Source organism: Falco peregrinus, chromosome 1 (assembly GCF_023634155.1).
Source record: "Falco peregrinus isolate bFalPer1 chromosome 1, bFalPer1.pri, whole genome shotgun sequence".
NCBI classification, from domain to species: Eukaryota; Metazoa; Chordata; class Aves; order Falconiformes; family Falconidae; genus Falco; species Falco peregrinus.
In genome coordinates, this window is record NC_073721.1 from 18,521,162 (window position 1) to 18,548,515 (window position 27,354).

Here is a 27,354-nt window from a genome sequence, read left to right on the forward strand (position 1 = left end):
GGACAATTTCTGTGCTAATCTGTGAATATCTAATGAAGTTTCAGCTTCCTTTTTTAGCATTATCAATCATATTCATTCTGGTTACAAAATCAGTGAGAGAACACCATGTCTGCAGAGCCACAAAAGGAAGACACCTTGCACAGCAATCATCACTTATGCCTTTTACCTGGATCCCCTGTGTTATTATGATCCCAGCTTCTGGTAAACTACCAGAACATTGCACACCCTCTAGTAGTGCGCTGCTGCTGTGCTTCAGCGGTGCACTCTCACAGTCCCCTGACAGTCTTATTTAAGAATTTAACTATTTTCAAACCTTACTAAAATAAAACAGACTACATCTATAATATAAAAATAAAAAGAACTGTTGATGTTAGGTGTCATAAAAAGGTGAGAGAAATGAAAGAAGTAAAAGTTCATGGCAAGTGTAAATGATCAGTGAAGATGTGAGATAAAGATCAATGAGAAATTGTATTAACTCTTAAATCATTGCCTGATACAGTAAAATGTACAAGTTATATACCTATGGTAACACCTATACACATTTCTTTAGCATTCATAGTGACATTATTCCAGGATAAATATAAATGGAACCCAAATGCTTATTATAGTATTGTAATGCTTATTCTCTTTAAGATGTGTCCTTAATTCTCACTGGCATGGGAATAGGATGCATCATTAAAACAGTACCAAAAAAAATCTAATCCCATATTGTGCTTTGGCTCTACATCAATAAATAACAGGTTCCCCCAGACAACTGAAGGGTAACATGTCATATCACACAGGTGACAAAAAAAAATACGTACTGGTTGCTGCATGTTAGTATCAGAATTTTCTTTTAATAGCCCGATCCAGGGATTAACAAAGAAAAATCTGAAGCCTCTGCCATTAGCAACAGATGATTCTATTCGTGAAAATAAAGCTGCACTTGTAAAGGACCTGGAAAGAAAACTGCATTTCAGAGAGGATGTTAATCAACAAAGTAGTCAGCAGGTAAGAAAATCAAGTGTTATTAAAATAAATTTCACTCATGACAAGACATGTATTATGACTTGTGGAACAAAAGGTGTTTGTGTGGTTGAGCCGCTACACTGCTTTGCCAAGTGAGCTTTTGTGGTAAGTACTGGTTTGGAATAGCAAACTGGAGCTTTAAATACCAAGTGTGAGGGGATGCAGCTGTAGAGGGTTTACTTTGTGACTGAGCAGCATTGTTAATTTCTAACAATCTCTGTTAGAGACCAGTAGGAATGTGAAACTTCTTTTCATGGAAACTTCTGTACATCGGATTTCATTTTTTCACTTTACCAGTTGCTCAACTCATTGTGTACACACACATTCATACACTGTATATTTTTAACACAAATTGAGTAAAGTAATCAGATTGTTTAAGAAAATGTTTCTGGTTTTACTTTGGGTGAACTAAAACGCGATATTCAATTTTTAGCACTAAACCTATTTTTCCAGATCTCCCTTCAGATCTCCCTTCTTGTATGAATTGACAGGGACTTTGGTAGCTGGTTTTGGTACATGTTACTGGCATACACCAAACTTCAGGCCTAGCATTATTAGAGTTTAGCAAAATAACAAGCCTTTTACAAAGTTCAAGGAACTAAATATCAGTTCATTCTTAACTGGAATCAATAAATTCACTGGATCTGTAGAGTGTCTATGAAATTAAAGAAGAAATAAAAAAAGAAAATAATATTTTGAAGGTTGAAATCACTGTAGAACAGGTTCAACTGCCCTTGAATAACAGTAGGACACACTAAGGACTGCTAGATAGCTGTTCTGTCTGCAGGCCACTATCCTACCTTCACCTTGGCCAGGAAGCCCTCCATAGCTGTCCCGCCAGCTCAAGCTTAACACAGCAAATAATGGTTTACCTTGATCTGTCATCAACAAGGGAATTTTCATAACGTCTGTTAGCCCTTCTGACAGAGAACACGCAAAGATAAGCAAAAAGCCATGGAGTCTCTGGAGCAAATTACCCTCTGCGGACAACTGCAGTATAATCCCTGTTTTTTTAATTTTGCCATTGACCTTTCTTTCTGAGAGATCACGCTGCCAAAGCACTTTGAGTAAAACAACTGGCAAGCAGTACATTTTGCAGATGAATCACAAGTGTTACAATTTGTACTTGCTATGGTAGCAAGACAAATTATTTAGAGAGCTACTGTGAAATACCAATCAGTCTTTCGAGTTAACTGCATGATAACCCCTTTAGAAACAATGATCACTAGTAGTGTCAAAGTTATCTGCTGACAGCAAAAGTTATTTATACACTTACTTGTTATTCTGTATGAGACCAAACCAAAATCTAGATTCCCGAATCCCCCAAACATTGAAAAACTTCAAAGCTGGCACATCTCTAATTGTTATGGTAATTAGAATGCCAATGATAATGAACTAGAAAACAATTTTAGGATTGCTCAATAAAAGATTGCTCATTTTTCCCTCAGTTCCCACCTTTAATCACTTTTGATTTTATTCTTCCACGCCCAGGAATACCACTGCTCTGACTGACTCCAGCAAATTAAGTCTGAGTTTTCTCCTCAATGAAAGCAGTGATTATTTAAAGAGATGAGAAGATGCATAGTATTTTCCAAAATTCCTATTTGCTGTTATTAAAACAATCAACATTGTGAGAATAGTATGTAGGAGTGCTGGATTCACACCCATACATTTTGTTCTGGTTTTTCCTCTTATAGCTAACACAATTAAAAAGGAGACATTTTCATGCTATATATAGCATATCTGCATTAAATTATAATGGTAGGAAAGGGCTTCTTACTCGCTTTCTCGTAACTACAAATGCAACTCTGTGAGACATCACTGCATAATGAAGTACAGCATCCAACAAGAATCTCAAAGTGTTGGCTTCCTTGTATTTTCTACATGCTATTTTTAAAATTCCTTCTATATATAGTGTATTTTTATATGGTGTCCTACAGCATATTTTTATTTAGAGAATTGTATTGTAGCCCCATATTTCAATAGCAGCATTTGGTCTCATTTACAGTACCTGCAGAGGATGTAGGGATCATCCAGAATGAAAGCTGCAGATGACAAGTCTGTGCCTTAAAGTACTGGTATTGTCTTATATTACTATGTAAAGTGCAGTAATGAACATAAGTGATTTACATCCTGGTGCTCTATTTATTATCTATCATTGACTTCCATATGAAACGTGTTTAGCTTACAAGTCAAGATTTTCCTAAGTGTCAGCACTGTGTAGTCAGCATGACATCTAATGATCCAGATGTACTCCTTCTGGTTCATCCAGTACATCATTCATCACCAACAATAAAGAAATCCAGAATCAGAACACAGTTGGTAATTTTGCTGATGTTGCATGAGACAGAACAGATTAGTCTCTGGTCTTCCACAGCTATGATAATCACACAGTGCTGACAGAAATACAAATATGATTTTGCTAAGATTCTAGATGAAGCTTTGATCAAGTACGTGAAATAACAAGCTGCCATTTTTACAAGAAAAAAAAAAAGACACCTGTCATTTATGCAGATGGTAGTATGCTATATTGCCAGGTGAGATTTCATCACAATTAGGAGTGTTGAAACAAATGTGGTTCAGTTATACAAAGTGTCTTCAGTCAGATTTGCTCAGTTCTTTCAAACAGAAGACATACCAGATGAGGATTAGCTTTATGCAATTCCAGGAAGAGGTCAGGACAAATCCCAACATATAGCAGACAACTCAGTTTCTTCCTTGGCCTGAAAACAGTTGAACTCATAACTCTTAACTCCTGTAAGGACAGCCTAACCCCTTGCCAGTGGGAATGTGTACTGTTGGTGCTGTCCCAGGCTGCACAAATAATTAGGCATTCTTTATCAGCAGGATAAAAACCTGGAAATTCCACCTTTCAAAACAGCTCCCGTAAAATGATACCTGAGCCTTTCTCTCACCTTCTCCAACTCAACGAATAAAACTTAGAGACTTTCAAGCAGTGTGGAACAGGCCCTCCTTTAGCAGGACACTTCAGATAGCATTTCACCTTAATGGTTAGGGATGTTTGAGGAAGCTTTCTTCCAGTTTGTGTCGGAGAAAAGAAACAGAGACAGAGAGAGAGAGAAAAAGAGAGCCACTCTCCTGCCTAGGAACTAGGACAAACACCTGGATTCTTGTCCTTGCTACAGTGTATGTTTCAATGTTTCTGCAAAGTAAAAGAGGGTAAGAAGGACAAAGAACTTCCCTCCCCACTCATCTCTACTCCCATAATATTTTACTACCATGGAGCTCAGAGCTTCCTCTTGGAAACACGTTGAAATTCTGTGAGACAAAGCATCCAAGTCTCATAACCTCTGTGAGCGTCTGGGCTACTGCACCATTTGGTGAAAGAAGAGCACAGCCAGTGTTATCTCTGCCTCCCCAAACCTGTCACCTAGTCCACTGGGCCTTTTAACTTACTTACAAAGTAAAGTATCTTGGTAATGTTCAGTTGGACTATGTCATGTAGAAACAAAAAGATGTGTGGGAAGGAAAGGGCAGACAGAGAATTTGAGGGGATTTTGGCAAAAGTGTAAACGTGTAATGCAAACTGATTCTCTTGCCCTGATATTTGAAAACATTTACAGGCTTCACCAATGGGACTATTTATAGAGGAAATTAAGTTTTACAGGCAGAACTTAGAAATGAATGATATTACTGCCTCAAAACTTTGCTATACAAATAATATATAATAGGAAAATTAGGTAATTAAACCTCAAAATCCTGTACAGTAATAAAAGAATTAACTGTGCAATAATAAAGCAAAGGAGATTTAAGTACCTGGGCCTGGTATATACCTTTTGTTTATAAGAACTACAAACTGTGCTCACATATCTGTGTCATTTACTATGAAGAATATCATGTGGCAATGCTAGTTGGTTGTGTCTTACGTAAGACCCAGACAGCAGCATGGTCACTGCCTTATTTTTAGGACAAAGAGTAAACCTACAGCTGTTTAGAAAATTATGCACAGCCCTCACATGAACATTCTTTACTTTTACTAGGGAATACTCTATAACAAGATTTCAGAACAGAAGAGATGCAGGGTTTGTCCAAAAGTTTTTAGATCATTAAAATCCATGGCTTGTAAAGTCATATGGAGAACTCAACTCATCACACAGGCCACATCACCATTAACACCTCAACACTGATCAAACAGAATCACTTCCTCGCAGTTCCCATACTAACCAGTCAGCCTCAGAAAGGTCCCAAGAACCACCAAGAACTCTGTTGCCCAGAGCACAAGAATTACCCTTAAGTCAATCACTCCAAAAATCTTGCTCAAAACTAAGCTTCACATCACATCTCAAAGGTCAGCAAATGTAGGCAATTTTTGACCAAGGATGGGAATTAAACCACATCAAAGCTCATTTGCTCTGTACTACAAATGAGAAAAGATTTAAGAACCTGACCAAGACAAGTTATCAAATCTTGGTATTAATAGGTATAAAACTGTGGGAATGAACAACTGAACAACCACTTGTGGCTGTCTTCTCAAGACCTAGGTCTAATCAACAATGAAGTACAGACAGGTTTTCCTGGTAAAGATCCTGGCTTGCAGAACCCACCACCTAGGAAAGGGAACCTGAGCTCCTCATGCTTTCACACACACTCCTAAGCCACTCACTCTAGCTGATAAATCTGTGGGAGCTGGAGATGCAAACCTCATTTGCTTTCTCTTCTGTTTTCCTCTTGCTCAATCACTGAGCTGAACCATATTTCAAACATTGTCTAGCTGTGTACACAGATGAGTTGCTAGACTCTTCAACTGTTTGCATTTGGATGTGTTTCATGCGTTTACATTTGGAAAGCATGATATTCATGTCTTGTGCCACCTAAAATGGCCCAACGTAATTCATCTGCAAGAAATAAGTCACTTCAGTAATACCTCTTCACAGGACATAAGTGAAGAAAAGCAACATGTTGGATCTATTGGTTTTTGATTCTGACCACTGACAGGGAAGGGAGGGGAGAGGAAGGAGTGAGAATCCAAACTACACACATTATTTCACTCTGAGTAGCCCAGATTGAACTTTGAAGCCAAGGAGTGTTACAGCTTGGAAACAGACACTGAGATGCAACATAATGCCAGATTCTTAGATAAACTGTCAACTGGATTTAGAACAACTGTCAAAAAGCCAATCTAGTAAAAGTTACAAAACTGGGATTAAATTGGGAAATTCATCTGCAGGTCGTAATGAGTGACAAAGAGAATTATGTTTTTATACAGTATATGAAAATTGACATTCAAATGAAGTTCCTCTAGTCTTTCTATTTGTGGTAATTTCAATGGGTTACTATGCTAACATCAGATTATTTTGATGCGACAAACTTCTACTAACTGTTAGCATGTATTCTCACTAAGATCTGAATCTTGCTAAAGTTAACAGCAAGACGGGTTTTAACTTCAACAGATCCAGGATTTTAGAACTCATATTCACACACAAAGGTGCTTAGAAACTTACAGGAATTACTACAGTCTACAAAATTCCCTTTTTGCCAAAAGGTTCACAGGTAGCGGTATGGCCCAGGAAATAGATTATTTGAGTCAAGATCTAGGAGACCGTGATCCAACTCTCTGGCCTGTCAGAGATTTTCTGTGTTAACTTAACAAGGTCACTCAGCTTCTTTAGTCCTCATTTTTTCATATGTAAAATGCAGGCAACAGCCCTGCCCTCAAGGGTGCTCAAAAAATGATGGTGATGGGGCCAGAGACAAAACAATGTGAATCTGTACCTTCAACAAGACTTGCATGGATTTTGTTCACCATACTGGTCAAATTACAACTATCCAGCAGCACCCTACATTATTTCCAAGGCAATGCAAAGGCTAGCAACTCCCCAGAAGAGAAGTTGCATGTAACTTCTCCATCTGCCCCAAATTTCCACTAGAACTTGTCTGACTTCCCCCCCACCCCCCTTCTGAGTTAACTTTTTTCTAGCTGAGTCCTGCAGAACAGATAACTTTCTTCTAGCTGAGTCCTGCAGAACAGATCACTGTGGGATCAGATGAGCGCCAGTGATGGCAGGAGGGATGTATGGGAGCAAGTGAATATGAGCAGGGAGGGAAGCAGTTGAATGCTGCTGCTACAACAAGCTGGCAACTAAACTGGTTCAGCTACACTGTGAAATCATATACTGAATATGCTACACGTCTCTGTGGCAATAATGCCGCACAGCTCACTTATAAAGTGCTACTAATGACTAGAGAAAAATGGTCCAGAACTGCTTAAGACACATATTCACCAGCAGGTTTCCTGGCTTTGCTCTGGTCCGTTTTAAGTCTTTTACCCTTCCAGCTATACCCTGATAATTTAATGCAACCACCACTGCCTATTCCCCTTTTGGTAATGCATGTATGTGAAATATCCAGGTTTCAAAAGCTGCAGTCTACTTAGCATATATAGCTATAGATAATAATATACAATTATAACACATATGTATGTATTCTATATATTCTAATTGGTACAGAATATTTACACCTCTAGACAGGAACCTTAATTTTACAGTTTCCTAACTGGGAGATAGCACAATTTAATTATCTTAAACAAGTGTGTGAACTCCTGTCTGTACAAATTTCATGTTCCAGGAAAGCTGCCAAAAAGCAGCTGGAACCCTACATTTTTGACCCAAAAAAGAGCTTGAACCTTTGTACTCTTTCCCTTAGTGTCCTCAGTACACTGAACTGCAGCCTAGTTTTAACATTGTACCCAGTGATCACACTGACTTGTTTTTTGTGTGATGCTTTACGAAATACTTGTCTGAACCACAACCGCAAACACTTTGCCCTACTCTACTTATGTAACCACATTCAGAAATAATTTTATGGCTTATGTGATAAAAACAGTTCTTCAGAAAGCCGTATTAACTATTAACTATCTTCTGTTCTTGCTAATCCTGGAACAAAACCAAACTACCAAACTAGCAAAAAACCCATCCAAGGTTATATTCTCTATATAACAGTGTAATTCCACTTACTTCAGAGATTTCTGTTTTTCATAAGTTTGGTATAACACCTTCAGTCTATGTATGTTGGTGTTAAAATTTTCACAGCAATGTTAACTTAGTCTTGTTGGTTTGTGTGTAAATTTATATAAGCATACATATGCACACTAAACAACACATTTAGAAAGACAAAAGACTGAAGTATGAGCACAACACACAGGCAACACTTTGGAACTGTGGGAACCCTAACTTCAATATTTTCTAATTTAAAATGTATTTTTGAATATAACTCCTTAAAACGAACAGTCCAAACACATGCAGTCAGCGTGCACTGTTGCTGGCCAGAGACTGTTGTGTTTGCATGGAAACACAATGATTCTTGTGGCTTCCATTGGCAGAGAAGCAGCCATTGGTAATGATAGCCCAGTGTTGATAGTGCAGCAATACGCACTTGTTCTGAAAAACTGCTATTTTTGTTTTATACCTTTCTTCTGCGTGTGCCCATATATCCAGAGCCACATGCACTCACGAAATGTAAGAGAAAACCTGTCTATGATTAACTTAAAAGTGTCCCTATGCAATGCATTCCTTCCTCTATCATATTTCTTCTGCAAGCAGATACTTGAAAAAGAACTGCCTATATTTCTTAACAAAGTTAAGTTTGTAAGTTAATATCCTCAACATATCAGTCAGGGAAAAAATGATACACTGTTCACAGAAAATGTTTTCAGATCTAAAACAGAGGCAAGAAACATTAGGTTAATGACAGTTTGAAAACAATTGCTCAAAGTTTGATTTATGTTAGTTGGTAACTTAAGACAAACCTGTACCTTTTGAGAAGAGGAAATAAAAGATGTTAATTGTCTCTATCAGCATTGTTTGGTTTCATCTGTAGGCCATCACGGCTACAGCAATACTACACTATTCATTTCTTATTACATACCATGACTTCTTTTGGACAGCAGTGAATCGGGGGGGAAAAACATCAATATGAAAAACTACTGACTAAACTCAACTATCTATAAATAATACTGGACCCTCCCATTAGCTTGCAGTATTTCATTGCCTTTTAACTCCACTCTGTAGCATTTTGTTCTGGAGTCAACATCTTACCCATTAATGTGATGCCTTGAAAGTATAACAGTAATGCCTTCCTAGCCCCATTACCTCCCTCTGCTAGAGAACACCGTAAGATGAAAAACTGATTTCAGGGACCAAACAGTGATTTCCCAGTCTTCAACTATATACAGGTGAGGATATATTAACAGTACAATACTGCCTTTTTAATTTGAAACATTATTCTTGTCATTCACAATTTTCATTTCCAAAACCTGCTTTGACACAGTCACCAGGAAATTGAGGTAAGAAAACTCTGATGTAGAGATTAGTTAGGTCATTCTGAAAAAAGTTATCACATTCAGACTTCACAGGTCTAGTGAGACATGCATATAGCTCAGTAAAATTGAAGATGCGATACAACTGAGATAGTCCAGTGGCAGATTTATATAATACCGTAAAAGAATGATGTTACCTATTGGTAAGGTTCACAGGGCAGTAAATAACTGGTCTGCTGACTTCTAGATTATGTAGATTTAACAGTTTTGTATGAGAGAGCAGATGCAGGCTGCCTACTTTTTCTTCCTTTGTTCTTTCTTACATTGCACTAAACTAAAAGGTCTTGGCTCTTGCAAAAAGCACTCTTCCAATTTTTAGCCTTCTAGACTACTGCCTTCAGGTTGCTATCTGATTCTGAGAAGTCTTAACACTTTTCATACCCACTCATTTTATTCTAATCTGAGTTCAGAATTGCCCTCTTTGACTAAAAATTCTTCACAGACTTACTGTGTCTAGATTCTGAGATAACCGATTTGTGAGTCACTGCCTACTCTGTCCATCAGCCCTGTTGCCCTCTAAACATACAAAACACTTGAAAAATGGCTTATCTTTACAAAGAGCATAACAGTGCTCAAAAGTGCTCAAATATGAGAAATTAGAAACAGGTATACAAAAGAGTGTATTTAGCTTCATAATTATTCTGTCATATAACCAACATCCAGAAATTATTACATAATTTTTGAGAGCATCATTATACAATAAACAGCAACATGTTTAAACAGGAATAAGGTTCTCTGTGCCATACTTGGTATGTTGCCCTGACCTTTATTCATATGACAAATTGTTAGATCACGGAAAGGGAAGGAAGGGAAGAGATTACCCCAGCTTAATTAATCTTCAATTAGCCTCCACACTTCCAAAGGCCACACAGCATGTGAAATCCCTGAAAACTATTTCATTCTTAGAAGAATTACATGTAGTATCTTCAGGTCCTACTGGAAAATCCAGACACTCAAGGTAATCCTTTTTCAGTAGGTTAATTTTTTTGCCACAGATCTTGCTCTCTGCTGCCAAGAACTACCTAAACAACATGAAGGAAACCACTGAAAGCTCTCAAAGAACTGGAAGGAAAACAAAACTCCAAATATGTTCTTCAGTACATTGCTTGCAACGAAGCATTTAGGTTTGAATTTCTTAATTTATGGGAGACTCCAGAAATATGACTACAGTACATTTTGGTGACACGGCTGCTTCTTAGAACATAGCAGTCACTCCCTGATTTTTGTTGATTCTTCCTTCCTAAAAACACACAGGCCTCTTCTCAGTATCAAGGGTATAAGACTGATTGCTTAACTTTCCCTTGGAACAGCACAACCAGCTCTTGCCATCCACATGGAAAAATGATAGCTTTGGTTAGTCAGAAATGAGAGGATCTCTGGTTTTACACTGGCTTAACTGAGATTAGAATTTGATCTATCAAAGTGATTTGTTGAGACATGCTGTGTGAAAGAAAAAAAGCTCAACAAGATGAAACTTTATAAGGCTGTTTGCTGACACCAGCTGTTGGCCAGCCTACAGAGCAAACAAAGCCAACTAAGAAAGTGGGTGATACCATCTAGTGGCTGGCTCCCTGCCTTGGGGCCATGTATCCCACACTTCTACAGACTGCAAGCTCAAAAACTCCTGCCTGGCAAAGCTGCACTTGCAGTGGTACCTTTGAAGAAAGTATCAGACAGCAGACTGTCCCTGTCAGAGTGGAGGGAGTGTTAAAGGTAAGGAAGGTATCTTGAAGGGGGAGACCCAGGAACCTAAATTCCCTGTGAACACTCCTGTTACCTTGTACTTGCTGGCACTGCTCCAAAGCTGCGTGGAAGGAAGAGCCCTGCAGCATCAGAGAAGGGAGGACTGGAAGGAGGACTCAATTTCCAGTCAAGAGAGTTCATTCATCAAAGTCCTTTCCTCCCTACTCTGAGTTGTCTGACTTTTCCTACCATAGCTAATCTTTACTGGAGCTGACCTTACAGCAACGCCCCCCCCCGCAAAAGATTTTAGATGAAGAGACCAATACATAACATCTACCATTACAGTGCCAAAGTCAGATATTACCAGGGCATTTATTCCACCATGGCAATTTCCAATTTTTTCTACTTTGTGGCTGCCACATTTTCCTCCTCTCACCCCCAGTCTCAGAGATCCCTGTCTTCTCAAAACTCCCCTGTAACCTCTCAACCTTTGGCTACTTCTGTTTCTTTGGTCTCCTCAAGAGATCAGAAGTCTTTGCCAGCTAAAATTTCGTGCTGCCTCTCCATCTTTGCTCCTTACTGTTTGGGAACTACTGGTCAAGAGCATAATCAGCAGTATGATGGAATTTCTAAATGATCAGGGATGTAAGTCCCAGTGACTTGGGATTTGTGCTGGTTCTTTAATCAACTTTCTGTAAGATTTCAGACAAGATGCATTTTCTGAACCTTGTTTTTTTCAGCAAATGGAATAAATATCTAAAGACAGGCTACATCCTTATTTACTATTCATCAATTTCTAAAATTCTATTTTTAAAATGAGAATTACACTTTTGGAATTGCCCAAGCATTTCTCTTTCAAGCCACAGATCATTTCCTTCCTATAACACAGTAACAAAACCCACTGTAATAACTATCTGACAAAGTGAGATTCTGAAAACCCAAACTTCCCACAGAAGTAGAATAAAACATAAGCCTGCTTTCAGAGGTGTCAGTGCCCTTCAATAGAAGGAGGAAAGCAAGCTCTGGACTTAGAAACTGCATAAATCCAGGTCTGAGCAAACTGATTTGGTTACTGCTACGGGCCTACATATGGTAATACAAGCTTCCCCACAAGACAGTTTAAAATTACTTAAGTGAGCTATTCTTGCAGCCGTCTGTGGTAGTGTAGCTAGGCAGCACCTGCTACCAGAAAAAAACATTCAGGTGCATCTGTGGTGCTGCACCATGCCCAGGATAAACACTGGTTTGGTGTCAAAAACTGAAGCTGGCTGGTCTGAAGCTTCACATGTCACAGGCAAGACATTTGGTCAAACGCCTCTTGGTCCAGACAAGAGACATTCTCGTGCAAAACAGCTAAGTAACAAGAGGTTTCTAATTGACTTCAAGGGATTAGGGGGAGGCTCCTAATCACATCAAACTATCTGGAAATGGTCATCTATGTAGGAATATACTGGTTTTCTTGCATCATCTGTTTAATCTCCTAAGGATTTAAACGTGGTGTGTTTTGCTTTCTCAGTTACACCAGTTAAAAATCCAGTCAAGTTTTAACCTGAAGATAAATTACTCTGAAAATATTTCACTTTCTTCCTAGCTTTCTATTTTAGTACGTATCATTTCCTTATTTAATTCTGAATTGAAATATATAGCAGTATTCATTTCTATAATTAGCAGGTGAGTAATATTTGGACATAAATTCCTCAAAAATCTGGTATTTTTTTTGATCAACAGTGTACAACAGTATAGGTTTTCTGTAAGAACTTAGAGGAATTACATTTGATTTTTCAGCTGCCTTTGAAAAAACTCAGTTTCATTAGTTGCATTCTGCAAACTTAAGATGCAGTGAGAATCTGTGCCTGCAGACCAAATTCAGACTGTTTCCATATGTCCTAGTTTATGTAGGCTTTTTCATTTTCACTCATTTTAGAATTAGTCTAAAAGCACAAATGACTGCAAATACCACAGAACACGACTCGTCTTGTTCAGAACTGTGCCCTTCTCACTCTGCAGGAATACAGGATTTCAAGCTTTGAACAGAGACTGATGAATGAAATAGAATTTCGCCTTGAACGTACCCCAGTGGATGAATCAGACGATGAAGTCCAACACGAGGAAATCCCTACAGGCAAATACATAGCACCGATATTTGATAAGAGACTCAAGCATTTTCGGGTAATGGAAGGATCTCCTATTACATTCACTTGCAAAATAGTCGGAATACCTGTTCCCAAGGTAGGTCATTCTCACTGTTAGTAGTAAAAAAAATAAAAAAACAACTACTTGCTATTTTCTACGCATCCCTCTGCAAAGTCTCGCTCCTAAAAACACGGCTCTGTGGAGAGAGCTCTAAAACAAATTATTTCCCTCCTGCTTTCCAAAATAACAGTATCTGCTTCTGAGCACATATCAGGCCTTGATCTGCTGTATGGACTGCCTCACAGCCTCCTGACTCCAAGAGAAACAGAACTTCATAACCCCCCAAAAAATTAACTTCTCAGAAAGATGAGAACTGATCTGAGATAACCAGTAACAGCCCAGCTATGTGAAGGAGATACACAGCTTTCTGAGTTCAACCAGGAATCATTCTATTTCACACTGTAACTGACCTGTGATTTTTATAATCTAAAATTTTACCAGCAATTGATCAACTTATGTCATGCTCTTATCTACATTTTTTCTAGTCACTCTTCCACTACAGAGCAAGTGTTAAGTCAGTGGGGGGGTCTGATCACTACAGGTATACTGGTTCAAGGATGGCAAGCAGATTTCAAAGAAGAACAAGCATTTCAAAATGAACAGGGAAGAAGATGGAACATGTTCTTTACATATTGAAGCTTCTACTAATGATGATGACGGCAACTACACAATTATGGCTGCAAACCCACAAGTAAGGTGTTTTGATTTCCTCTACAAAAATGCTTCTTTCATGTCTTTCTAATATATGTTAATAAGAACATAGATTGGGCCACCTAGTCTGACATCGAGTACTGACTGTATAAAAAAATCAGATGCTTCAGAGGATAGAAGAGAAAACCATATAATGAATAATGATGAGACCACCCCTTTTTTACACATCCCAGTTACAATCATTAAGGACATTTTTTCATATTAATAACTCCCGCCCTATCTTCTGACCTGCTGCTCTTCTGCTGATAGATACCTTTCAAGACGTGTTGACAAGACAGGCATGATATTTCAGGCAGAAATAACAGAGCAGGGGAGAAAAAAAAACATCAAATTTGGAGGTGTTATCAAATGCAATTATTCTTTATCTAGGATGCAAAGATGTGGATTTGCAAATAGGCTCATCCCCTAACACCATTCTCCTTCACCCTACGTGCTAGCTTAGCTATTTAGCAGTACACTCAAGAAGATCAGGCAACTTTTTCCAGTTTAAATTTCGTCTTTTTACTGAAATATATTTCAGCCCAACTACTTCTCAGTTTCTGTGCTGCTGCATAAATAAGTATGCTAGTACAAAGGTACTAGCAGACAGTACCTGTGGAGACACAGTGGCAGGAATGAACAAGCAGGGACAGACACTGTTTAAGCTGCTTTACATAGCACCACTGCTAAATTCATTGCCACAGCCTTGAAGAGTCTGAGAAACACACTGCTCTAGACACACAAAGAACCCCCTGCCTCAACTGCACTCCACCACATGCTAACAACATCTGCTTTGAAAAAGTAATATTTAAACTATAGTTCAGTTACTTTATAAAAATAAATCCTACTCCATTCTAAATGTTAAATATTTATACTTTAACATGAAGTGAGCTATTAACCAACTATTAATTCTGTTTCCATTGTGATTTTCAGGGGAGAATCAGTTGTTCAGGACACCTGATGGTTCAGAGTATCCCCGTTCGGGGCCGAATATCAACAATTCAGCCTCACAGGTAAAAGGAAACACAAGTCCTTCAGACTCTCTTTATGCTTCTTAATTGAAGGCATTTAAAATAACTAGCTACTGTACTTCAATGCACTCTGTACCTCAGGTCTCAGCCATAAAATGGAAATAGCAGCAGTTCCCTCCCAACAGGTCACTTCTCGATTGTACTATTTTTGAAGGTCATCTTCAAATACAGGGAAGTTTTAAGTGTAAAGTATTATTTCATTTGCCTGTGGCAGTGGAGTGAAAGGCAAGGGATGGATTAGCAAGACGAAATCTAGCCAAAAAAGCAAAAAGAAGTGAAGGACAGCTTGGGAATCCAACAATACTACATGATATAGTTACTTTGATAATCTTTCTAAATAGAAAATATACAAATATTAAATTACAATCAGATAATTTCTTTCCACCCTTTTATTTAACTCAAGCTATCTGTTCATCCTTTTCCACAATTTCTTCCTTTTTTTAAGTATTAGGGAAAAAGTTTGACTTCCAAACATATACAAGCAATTTTTGTATTGCAGAACACGACCCCGGGTGCCAGAGGGAGACAAAGAGGCAGTTCAAGAACGCTTTTTCAGGCCATACTTTCTACAGGCTCCAGGTGACATGGTAGCACACGAAGGGCGACTTTGTAGGTTGGATTGTAAGGTATTAACTATTTCCTCTGCTCATATTCACTTTCCCTACCTCTGCGCATGTATTGCTGGGTGTTTTCATGTTCTTTATTTGCACGCGTGAACAATTTCTGTTAAAGTTGTAATGCTTTATGTTTAAGAATTATTTCCTATTACCACTGTCTCTGAGCTGATTCAGGGGATTTCTTTCCAACACATGCTATATGGAATGAAGAACACAGAAAACACAACCCTAGAAATAGAAGGCTCCCTTACAAGGTTGTTCAAATTACTACATAGGTTCACCATGCCCTTTAGCAGTCAGTCCGAACTCCAGAAGTTCTGCTCCATTATCAGATTCTTGAACATAATCCAGAATAGCACAAAACCATGAGAAAGAGAGGATTCAGCATGTTGTATTCTGTTCAACAAATGTTCCTATTGTGTTGGACTGAACTACTGAAGATTAATACTCCCTGAAAAGAGGGAACAGAGCCCAGTTCGTTTTATGCTTCCCCAGCATGCACAGATGCAGAAATACTCCCATTTACAGATTCAAATTCTGACATGAGAGTTGTCAGAGGTTAGAGTACATGCAGAGAACATCTATTATTGAACAGCTTTAAGAAACCCTTCTGCTCCGATGTATTTTGGTAGTCTGTGTCCCAGTAGCACAGCAAAGGTTGTAGTACTGACACAGACCTCTTCCATGCTCCAGAATGTCTCTATCCTGAAGAGGATAGAAGCTCTGAAGCACAAGTTAATGCCCTGAAGATGAACAAGATTCATTACTACTCAATTTATGATGTAAAGTTTACTAGTGAGCATGCCAAAGAATTTGGTTATTCTTAGTTCTGCTATCCTGGCAGAGCCTGTGAAACCTTAAAGCATGTCTGGTATTACACAAACCTGGAAGACAGCAGCCCTCGTTCAGGCAAGTTCCACTTCCATCTTTCTCTGGTTTGCAGACTGTTGTTTGGAAAGCAAAATTTTAGACATGAGTAAGTACTTCCACCTATTGGAAAGACCTTTAAGATTATAATACAGTCCAATAATGTTTCTAAAAAATACTTAACCTGTAGTGTTCTAAAGCACGTAAGTTTAACATGTACAATTAACTATATCATTCTTCGTCAAATTTTATGAAATACAAAGTCATTTGTATAGAACTCTTTTTCATCTCTAAAACTCTGTAGTGGTTTAGATCCAGGGTTCTGATTTATAGTCAGCACTAAAAAAAACCCAAACTAGCAGATTATTAGGAATCTTTTGTGAATCTGATATACAACCAAATTTCTTCCTTTCTGACTAAGAAAAATGTAGGCATTTCATGTATTTGTTTCTCTTGGGATTTTGTTGCTTGTTTGTTTTCTGTTCTTCTCCCTTTTGAAATTAAGCAGAAAAACAGAAGTTGAGAACTACAATAATAAATCTTTCTGTTCTAGATTCTGAAATTATTCAGATGGTATTTGAAAAAAAGGCTTACCTATGAATTTACTAAAATCTGTTTGTCAGTTTGACATTTGTCTCTAGCTGTTTCACTGTCTGTTAGGTGAGTGGGTTACCAACTCCAGAACTGACATGGCTTCTGAACGGCAAACCTGTGCTACCAGATGGCACCCACAAGATGCTGGTCAGAGAGACTGGAGTTCACTCTCTGCTTATTGATCCTCTCTCACAAAATGATGCTGGAACTTACACTTGCCTTGCCACTAATAAAACAGGACAAAATTCATTCAGTCTGGAACTCACTGTTGTAGGTAAGAATAATTGGAAAAACTAGTCACGATGATGAAGTTATTTTTACATACTTCTTCAAACTTACCATACTTAGTTTCCCAACAGACGAACATAAATAGTTAATCCACTGATAGTAGGAGAGTTTAACAGCTGTAAAACTCATCTAATGGAAGGATATGGACCTACAGGTGTTCAGTTAATAGGTAAACTCCTGTTATTAAGAGGGCTGCAAGAATTCTGTCTCATCATCACTTTACCTCTCCTGTCTCGGCAAAACGACATTCTTAATTTTTTCCCCAAGAAATTTTCTCCCTTAGGGTTTGAATTAATAATATATGTTGACGTCTCCTAGATTTCAATCCAAATTTTATTAGTTTAAAAATGTTTTTAAATAGAAAAATACAAATCTGCATACTGTTCTTTAATAAGGCCTTAAAGGATGTGAAATACTGAAATTCATAGATCTGGCATTAATTTCCTGCAATGGTAGCATGTTTAGACCCATTAGATATGCATACAATCTTTTATGAACATCAGTTCTGCCTATTATTTTCTTTATGTTCCCTTACAGAGGATATGTCATGGCATTTCATTTTCCTTCCAACTTCCCATTAAAAATTCACAACCTATTTTGATATCACAGGAATAATTTTGGGTCATGCACTACCATACTGTTCAAAGCAAAACAAAGAATAAAGTATCTGTTGTTCAATAATTCTTTTTTTTTTTTTTTCAGCAAAGGAAGTAAAAAAAGCCCCCATGTTTTTGGAGAAGCTTCAGAACTGTGGTGTTCCTGAAGGGTACCCTGTCAGATTAGAGTGCAGAGTTGTGGGAATGCCACCCCCCATATTTTACTGGAAGAAGGATAACGAGACCATCCCATCAAACAGAGAGAGGATGAGGTACTGTGCTATCATACCCACGCTTGGAGTTTCTTGTGGCTTGACCCATCGTTTCCATGAAAACCTGTGTGAGAAGGACAGGTGGTGGTCTTCTTAAAACAACTTCTTTCACCCACATAAAGTTTTAAAAAGGTCTCACTGTGAGATGAACAATAGCTATTCCCTTGGTTCAGAATAAAGGCATGGAACATAATACACCACTGCTTCAGAGAGTGCTGATAGACCTCTCAGGCCATAGGCCTGATATAGCATATGCATCTTCTTATCAGCAATACTATGATATGGTATTTTAATGCATTTTAGCACCTTATTCTCTCTCTGAACTATTTTTCCCTCAGTTTAGTTCTAATTATGGATGAATTCAAACTCCAAACAGTTAGAACAGAGTTTTGGATGCCCCAGAGCACGGGATAATAGAATTTAGCCTGTCAGACACAAAGGCTGATAACAAAGTTTGGTGACAAACAGGCAGACTTTGATCCATGCTTATAAAATACAACAATGTTTGGGTTCACCTCTTCCATTCAAATGCATCACTATTTTTTAGGTTTTGCAAAAGAAAAGCTGATGAAATAATGTGCCTGGCTGTAATTAATGAGAAATAATTGATTTTGTTTATTTCTTAAAGATTTCTACTTCAGCATAAAACTGATTTTTAATATTTTATTTCACTTGGCTCCAACTAACGGTTTGATGCAGTCATTGGATCTCTGAGATCAGAAGTACATTTTCACATGCATACCCTGCAGGCTATCTGTAAAGAAAACTGGGTCCACAACAGCACTTGTTATGAATGCACACCTATCATGAGGGAAAGCTTTCTACTTGAAAAAATATTGCAGTGGTCTCCCTGTCCCCACTCAGGGACTGCTGTCCTTCTCCAAAAAGCCCACCTGACTCTGATCTTCTATAGCCTGTAGCCTTTATTCCTCTGCCTCTAGGCAGATTAGTCAGGGATTTATTTCAAGTACTGGTACTTTCTCAGGAATTACAGTTATACACACGCAAACACTGTAGTTAATGCAAAATGAACAACTGCTCTAAAAATGTCTCATTTCCAGTTGTTTCACAGAAGATTAGAAAACAAGTTTTTGCTTGAGCTCAGCAAAGGAATGACTAAGGGAAACCTCCCACACCTCACAATGCCAGGAGCTGACAAGGCTTGTAACGCCTCTGCTATTTCAGCCTGTCATGACCACTCCAAGGCTTTGAGTTGTTCCACATAGACACACAGGAGCAATGGACAGCACTGTCCTTGTTTGTCCCTGTCTTGCGTCACTATTATCTTTGTGCCTGAAGCCAAGAGATCCTTTTTGTACCATGATATGAACATATCTGTACTTCTGTACTACCCCACTCCCAGAATACAGCAAATTATGTAGTGCAGGAAGCAAAGGGTAAATGTTCCCTTTTTTGTTAAGAGCTGTCAGAAGCACAAAATGTCCTCTTGACATGAAATTCTGTGGTTTGATGTTTCGTTCCAGTTCATAAGGAAACAAAACCTCAAATTTCAGAACTTCCTGCAACTTCAAGTATTCCGATGTGCTCATCCCCTACCTCTTCCTTTATAATGAGGGAAACACTTGGGTTGATAAAAAGGACCAACCACAGCCTAAAGAGCAGAGGAGCCTCAGTTCTCTGATATACTACTGAACAGTTTTTCCTGGAAATCGCAGCCAGAAGGTCTTAGATCACTGAAGAGCAAGGAAGAGGAGGGAATAATGAAGCAGGTTTCTTTTAGAGTGTTGGCTGAACAGATCTTTAAGATTTTGCCATTTAGTCAGTTTCTCAAGGAAAAGGGTGCCATACGAAAGTTTCTGATTGGTTCTGGTTGCTGTTGTGAAAAATATCACAGCTTTGTACAAATGTTCTTGGTATTTTGTTATATTATTCTTCCAACTTCTGAACTAGGAAAAAATGCAGTATGTGTGGCAGCTTTGCATGGGGTTAGTTCATTGGAATTCAATAAACGATTCCAATATTAACACATAGAGAGCAACAATTTAGCTCACACTGTCACACCATGGCTTTGCACAACTGAGAGGAGCAAGAACAGATTTCAGCTACTCTGATCATTGGCTGAGGACATACTGAAAGCCAACCTATTGACTATAAATGTCTTAGACTGCTACCTCTTTGAGAATAGAAGTTACAACTTACCTATTTCATATTTAATGTACATATTGTAACATCAACATTGTTGATATTCTCTTGAGAAATACTAATTCCAAAACACTTGTTTTCCCAGTATGCATCAAGATACAACCGGGTATGCCTGCCTCCTCATTCAACCTGCCAAGAAAGCAGATGCTGGCTGGTATACCTTGTCTGCAAAAAACGAAGCTGGTATTGTCTCTTGTACTGCTAGACTTGACATATACGGTAAGTGTCGGCTAGTAAATATAACAAATCAGAATTTATTCTCTTTGATTGGTCCCAGCCCTCACCTAGTTCTTAGTCCATACATTTCTGGTTTTGACATGGAATAGAAATTAAGTGTCACAGCATGGCCACAGCTTAATATGGCCATCAGAAGTAGGTATCACAATACAGCTAAATGGCCAGATTAGCTCTTCTGCATCAGTTTAAAAGCTGGTAAAGACAAAAAACAGAGGAGGAGTTTTGTACAATATTCTCTGCTCCCATTTTCCACCTTTCAAATTCCCTAGGCCCATAAGCATATAATCAACATGTATTCAAGCTGAACCTTAACTCTGTTCCCTCTGACACATGCCTGTGCTACAGCCCTGACCTGAGATGGAACAATAAATCGCACACAAGGAAGCAGACCCCTTCTTCTATGGAGCATTATTATGCAAACTATGCCTAATTAATGGAGGCTAGTTTGCATCTAGTATGCTTGTCTAGGACATGGAAGGCCCCAGCCCAGTTCAAGAACTACAGCACATAATTTAATTACTCTGTATCTATGCAAGATGTAATAGTTGAAGACAATTTATCTAGAGCAAGAGAGTACTTTGATCACTTAAGCAGCAAAATAAAAGAAAACATTCCACAAACTCTTGGATTGTAGCCATAGCCTCAAACGAAAAAAAAAAAACCCAACACGTTTTCAACTTTGTGTTTCTCATTTTTTAAAGAAAATCCAATTAATTATCAGGGATAACCACAAGTCACCAGTGCATCTTTGTCAGTTTTCTGCCACCTTGTGGTGATATAGACAATAGTAATGTAATGTTCAAGAGAGGGCTGGTGACAGTCTGATTCAGAAAAGGTCACGTAAAATGAAAAATAACTCCTTAGGTATCTAAATGTTTCCGTACACAAATTAAATTTTCATATGAAGGATTCAAGGTACAAACAGGAAGAAGACAGACAGTCATAAATGCTGCCTGATGTCAACCATATTTTCTAAAGACTCTGGAAGTCTTAAACACTAAAGGGAGTGACAGAAATCATTTTTCTTTGTGCTATTTTGAATGGATGGGGTTGGGGGATTGAAAGTGTCATCTGATATTTGCAATTACATGTGCAAACAAAAAAAGTAGAGTAAATAATGAGTGCATTGTTCAAATAGAAACAAATTGGGGGGTGCAAGGAAAAAGGATGCTTTTTTCCAAGTATTTCCAGACAGACAGCGTCAAAATTCAGCATGGAAAGATTCAGCAAGGAAAGACACTTGCTATCAATGCTTAACATGTAGATTGTAGGTCTCCCACACTAAGCTGTTCTCAGAGAATTGTATCCTGAACTTCTCCCCTTTCATTTTAATTGCTGACAGATAAGTTTGTCCAGTTTGGGTGCAGACCTGGAGGTTTTGTATGGATAAATACCAGCAAAGATCATATCAACTTCCCCTTTCTGAAGTGTTTCAATAATGATAACTGTTAATTATATAAATAATAGCTAAATATTCTTACAAAATTGTAATGGTATTTGTTCATACGGGAACATGTTGAATGTTACTTTTAAATTACTGAATATGTGGTTTTGGATTACGTATCTTTCAATATCTTTAAAACAATCTACGAAATGTGATACTAGTTTTAAGTAGTAGAGGGAAATAAAAATTCTAATCACTTCTTTAAAAAAAAATATCCCTGTATTATTACTTTGAAATGAAATACCACCCAGAAAAAAAAAATATCAGGAAGACAAGTTCTCCAGAGGACGTCATAATACAAAATCAGAGCCATGTCCAGTTTGTTCATCTCTGTTCATGCTATGGTATATTTTTAATTTTGATTGCAAGAGCTTTGGAGGAGGCTCCAAAGATTAAATTTTGGACCTAGTGAAATCCATGTAAACGTTGCTATTGAATTGAACAGGGATGGAATTTAATCTGTAGACTTTAATAAAAAATATCAACATATAACTATATTGACAATATTTGAAGGAACAGAGCCTAAAACAGAACAGCAATGCTGTGCTCTCTTCAAGAATGTTGGAAGCAACTTTTCAGTTGTGTGCATTGACTTCTGCTGTTTCATTGCTAACTTACTTAGATGTTTATACAGCCTGTTCTGTTTCTGTTGCTTTAGCTCAGTGGCACCATCAAATTCCGCAACCAATAAAGCTTCGACCTGGTGGCAGCCGGTATGCAAACCTTACCGGTCAAGGACTCGACATTTTTTCTGTCTTCCCAACTACTGAAAGCCCTATGCTGTTTTCATCCCCAACCCACAAGGTGGTGGAGAGTGAAGAACTTTGAAAAACAAACAATTGTTCCAGTTACACCTGCAGAGACAGTAGAACTGGGGGGGGGAAGTAGGGGTGGGGAAGAGGTACAAGTCAAGATGCTCAAGGTTTACAAGCAACTTGTTTGTAATTAAGTGTACTGCTGCTGCAAATGTTGCAAGTAACATATCATACGAGACTTTTGCATATTATTTTACTGCAGGATAATTGTGGTATGGAGTGTTGTGCAATAAATTCAGTACTGTGTAGTTTGCTAAGAATTACATAGTAAACATAGTTTTCAGCACCTAAAAGCCAATACCACTATTACTGCTTGATTTAAAGCTACAGTACTGTAGCAAGCCGTGTTAAGGACGGATGATGTTTAGCTGGAATACTGCCAGTGAAAATGTTGACATTACAATAACAACAATCCTGAACGAGGGTAAACAACAAGACTTTGAATGTAGTTCTAAAAAACATGCCAGATAATCACAAAGCACAAGTTAAAGGGAAAAGATGTAACTCATTTTTATGTTATTTTGCCAGATAACCTTAGAATTTTTGAACTCAAGACTAGATAAATATAGCACTTCATGTAGGTACAGCTGTATATCCTATATATTTATATTTTTGTGTGTGTGTACTCCATGAACTGTGTACTCATGGTGTAAGGATTCATAAAGTAAGGTACAGGGCACGTGCATAGGACGCTGACATAGGAAACCAAAATTCCTGTTGTCTGCTAGAGCCCATAGCTGAAATTATTTTCCAGATGTGTTTCATACCTTTTTTCTTTACAATGTTAGTGATTCTCTGCCTTTAAACACAGATAGTATCAAGCTTGTAACTTCACGGTTTTTGAATATCAGTCTCTTTTTCCTAATTTTTAATGTGACTAAAAGAAAAGTGCATCTGCTATCTAGCTCATTTTTTAACCAACTGAAAAGGAATTACGATCTGGTGGAATTTAAATTTTCACCATCATTTAGGAAACGATCACAAGTGTGGTGTCTACTATAAAGAGAGAGAAAATTCTGTTGATATAAAAAAGTAATGAAGTTAAGCAACAGTTCTGTGCAAACAGCTAAAAAACCTACTGTAACTAATAGTAGTAATAAATAAGGCAATTTAATGAAAGTGCAATAGAAGGTGTTAAGTGACAACACCACAATTGATTTATTTAGCATCTATACGGTTGTGTTAATACCTCCCAGGACTTACAGTCTGTGAATATCTAAGATTATTTCCTCATCTTTCAATTACTGCTATCCCTTTTCTTTGGACATTGTTTTCTAGCAGTTGTTTACTGCTTTCAACATGGCTGCAGCATGCAACAAAGTCCTGATCAAAGTCACAGCGATGAAGAGAAAACTTTCATTTTAGACCTTATTTGGATTTTTTCAAATTTAAAAACGTAACTTAAAAAAATTACATATGCAAAGAAAACAATGAGAAGTTATCTTAAAAGCAAAAGGATACTGGATATAGCCAGAGACTGAGAAAGAGACAGCCTTTTGTCAGGTTTCCTACAAATACAGCTTATGTTGTCTCTAAGTGTTGGTTCCCCAAGGGGTTAGAGGAAGTGAACTTCTTTAGTTATAATTCATTCTTCAGTTACGGAGTGCCCATCTTAAGACACATTGTGGGTGTGATTTTCCAGGACAGAGAACCTCCTGCTCCTCTTATCTTTCTTATCTTCACTTGTTTTTAGGATTGTTTAGGGATTTCAAAACTAAACCTAGACTAAGTCAGAGTTGGTCAACCCAAAATTTAAAGTTTCCTGTATTAGTAACTATTCTTGGGAAAAAAATCCAAGAAAAATTATTGGATTTTATTTATTTATTCCAGTGCTGTTGGGAAGTGGGAAGGGAGGAAATTAAGACATGAAAGATCAAATTCTACTCCTACCAACAGCGCTGGTCTTCCCATTACTTCATGCCAGAACTGAAGAGTAGATCTTGATACAAAGTACTCCAAGTTGCATACAAGCCATCAGGCTTCACAGGTTTAGTCAAGCAATTGTCTGCTTAGAACTCCCCTGTGGCCCCTTGCCTGGCTTTGAGTGAGGGGTTGGACCAGATGACCTCCTGAGGTTCCTTCAGACCTAAATCACTCTATACTTGCTAAATTATTTTACTTTCCACTGCCTGTCTGAACACCCTGTGTGGATTAAGTTACCTACTGACTGCGCAGAAACTAAGCTCAAGCAAGCACAAACTTTTTCTTTTTTGACTGGGATATATACTAATAGGCAATTCTAGCTACAAGAGGGTCACTTTAATCAGAGTTTAGAAGAATGTAGTTTAGAAGAAAGGAACACTAGTACTTACTATTTGCAAGTATCTGGTTACCAGTGCTGGAATCACACTTGTTAATATTATTGACAGTGGTAGTGGTCCTCACATTTTTCAGTATCAGACAACACACCCAAAAACTCAGTACAAATTAAAAGACAGTGCACAGAGAAAATATGTAAATCATATATCTTCAGCCTCTTCTCCATGATTTCAGCGGAATGTCTCCAGACTTATATCATTACAACCTGAACTGAAGCAGGGGATTAAGTGGAATAATGTTTTTTTAAAATGTACATTCAGTTTTTTGTAAGTGAGAGGACAAGAAGCTACTGTTGAAAGACTTTTCCCAAAAATCTGTGTGAGGAGGATTAATTCTTATTCATTCAAGAAGGGGCCCCAGATGACGGGTAGGCTACAGAGAGAGATCAACAAAACTGTAAGCTGAACTACAATATTCTCTCCTTAGCAGTATTTACAACCAAAAGGATCAAAAGTTTGCCCATCACATCTCTCCACATAATGCAGAAGCCAGTAATTTCAATTATTTTCAGTGCATCTGATACAAACAAAATCAGAATCTGATTCCAAATGGTCTGTAGTCATTACATTTTGCTCGTTAATTGCTACAAACAAAATCACAATCTGATCCCAAATGGTCTGTAGCTGTTAAATTTTGCTCATTAACTGCTACAGGACATTTCTCTGCATATACTGAGCCCATAAAAAGTATGTAAGGGAAGCTTATGTGAATGGATGTAAACGCTGTTAATTAGTAGTATTGATGTGCTCATCACAAAGAAGACTTGCTAGAAAAAGACACAAAAATTGTGTTTGTTAACTCATGAAAAAGGCAAGGGGGAAAGGCTTGTGTAAGCAGCAGAGACAACACTAAGTTGTCACAAAACGTGATGCTGTTTGAGTTCTTGTCCTGTGATGGACGGCACTATCTTATCATATGTCAAGATGCACTAGAGCTTATGCAACTGTGCTCCTTTCCTGAACAGCTTGGCTGTTCATTGTTTTTGTTTAATTGAATAACCAATTTCACTTCACACTAACATAGCGTTTCATCCTCTTATTCAGGGCAGGCTACTGTGACAACAAAAATCAATGTTAGAACTTCAACTGAAGTCAGCATTAGTTATTAGCTTCCAAGGTCCATTAAAACACCACAATGTGGAGCATAGCATTTTATCAGTGAGACAGAGAAATGCTCAGATTTGTAACCTCTCACTGTTTTCTGATTCAGAATCTTGTAGGTTTATTTAGTTTCCCATTTCCTTCTAGTTCCAGTTTTGTATACAATCACAGAGGCACAGTGTATTTCAAAGAGCAGAAATGACAACTTTTGTGCTGCAATTCTAAAAAGCAAAAGTATTACCTTTGTTTTAAAATTCTGGTCCAGCTTGGTGCAAACCTAGTCCTCAGCAGCATCACAAAGCAGTTTGCATTGATATCATTGGACTTGTTGCCTTAAAACAGCTTCCATATGGAAGGTGGAACACACCTTCTGAATGTCTCATGTCTGCTAACATGAGAAGATAAGAGCATACACTGCAAATACAAAAAGCCAAGTCTGCAGTCTTTATCTTGATATGTAAACAACTGCCAATCCCAACTGTTTACAGTAATCATAGGTACTTCAAAGCAACAAATCTTGAATAAGAATTCCTTTAAGAACTGTGTTCTTAATGCTACCAGGTTTAAAAGCATTATTTTATGGAAAATGTCTTTGTACAAAACTACTAGCAAGACCCAACCGAATATTTTAACTGTTACATATTGGAGAAGTGATTAATTGTTAATTGCCTTACTATTTCCAATACAAAGATAATCACTTTGAGCCTTAAAATTCTATTTTGTAATTTTTTCTTGATTAAAGTTGATATTTTTTATTTTTTGATCCAAAGTCATTCTCACTGGGAAGAAAAATGTTAATGTCAGTTTTGAGTATATTTTAAGTGCATACGAAAGAAAAAAACAAACACCTGCCTGTTCAGTAATGTATTTACTTTCGTCTTACCTAAGCCTAAATAAATGCTTCAGTGTTGCATACAAAACTGTGTCCTTCAAGTGTTCAAGTAACTGAAAGTGTGCAACAAGACCAGAGGTTTCCTCAGAGCTTTACTGTGACAGCTGGTTAATGGAATCAGACCTTACATTATCTAGAATAAAATCATAAAATACTGTCAAGTTTATACTAGCCATGCTTCTAGCAGGTTAATTGTGAAATACAGTTGCT

The 27,354-nt window shown here is 37.8% G+C and overlaps 1 protein-coding gene across 1 annotated transcript in view; it reads left to right on the forward strand.

The window, feature by feature from the left end:
- MYPN (myopalladin) overlaps window positions 1-27,273 on the forward strand; it is a 52,904-nt gene extending 25,631 nt beyond the window's left edge. Inside the window, exons 11-19 of the mRNA XM_005235153.3 lie at window positions 843-990; window positions 13,034-13,255; window positions 13,761-13,910; window positions 14,843-14,922; window positions 15,440-15,566; window positions 17,085-17,292; window positions 18,009-18,174; window positions 20,423-20,556; window positions 22,677-27,273. Of these exons, the coding sequence (XP_005235210.1) occupies window positions 843-990; window positions 13,034-13,255; window positions 13,761-13,910; window positions 14,843-14,922; window positions 15,440-15,566; window positions 17,085-17,292; window positions 18,009-18,174; window positions 20,423-20,556; window positions 22,677-22,846 (1,405 nt within the window). The 3' untranslated portion in view covers window positions 22,847-27,273. The remainder of the gene's footprint in view (window positions 1-842; window positions 991-13,033; window positions 13,256-13,760; window positions 13,911-14,842; window positions 14,923-15,439; window positions 15,567-17,084; window positions 17,293-18,008; window positions 18,175-20,422; window positions 20,557-22,676) is intronic.
- Window positions 27,274-27,354: the final 81 nt, after the last annotated feature.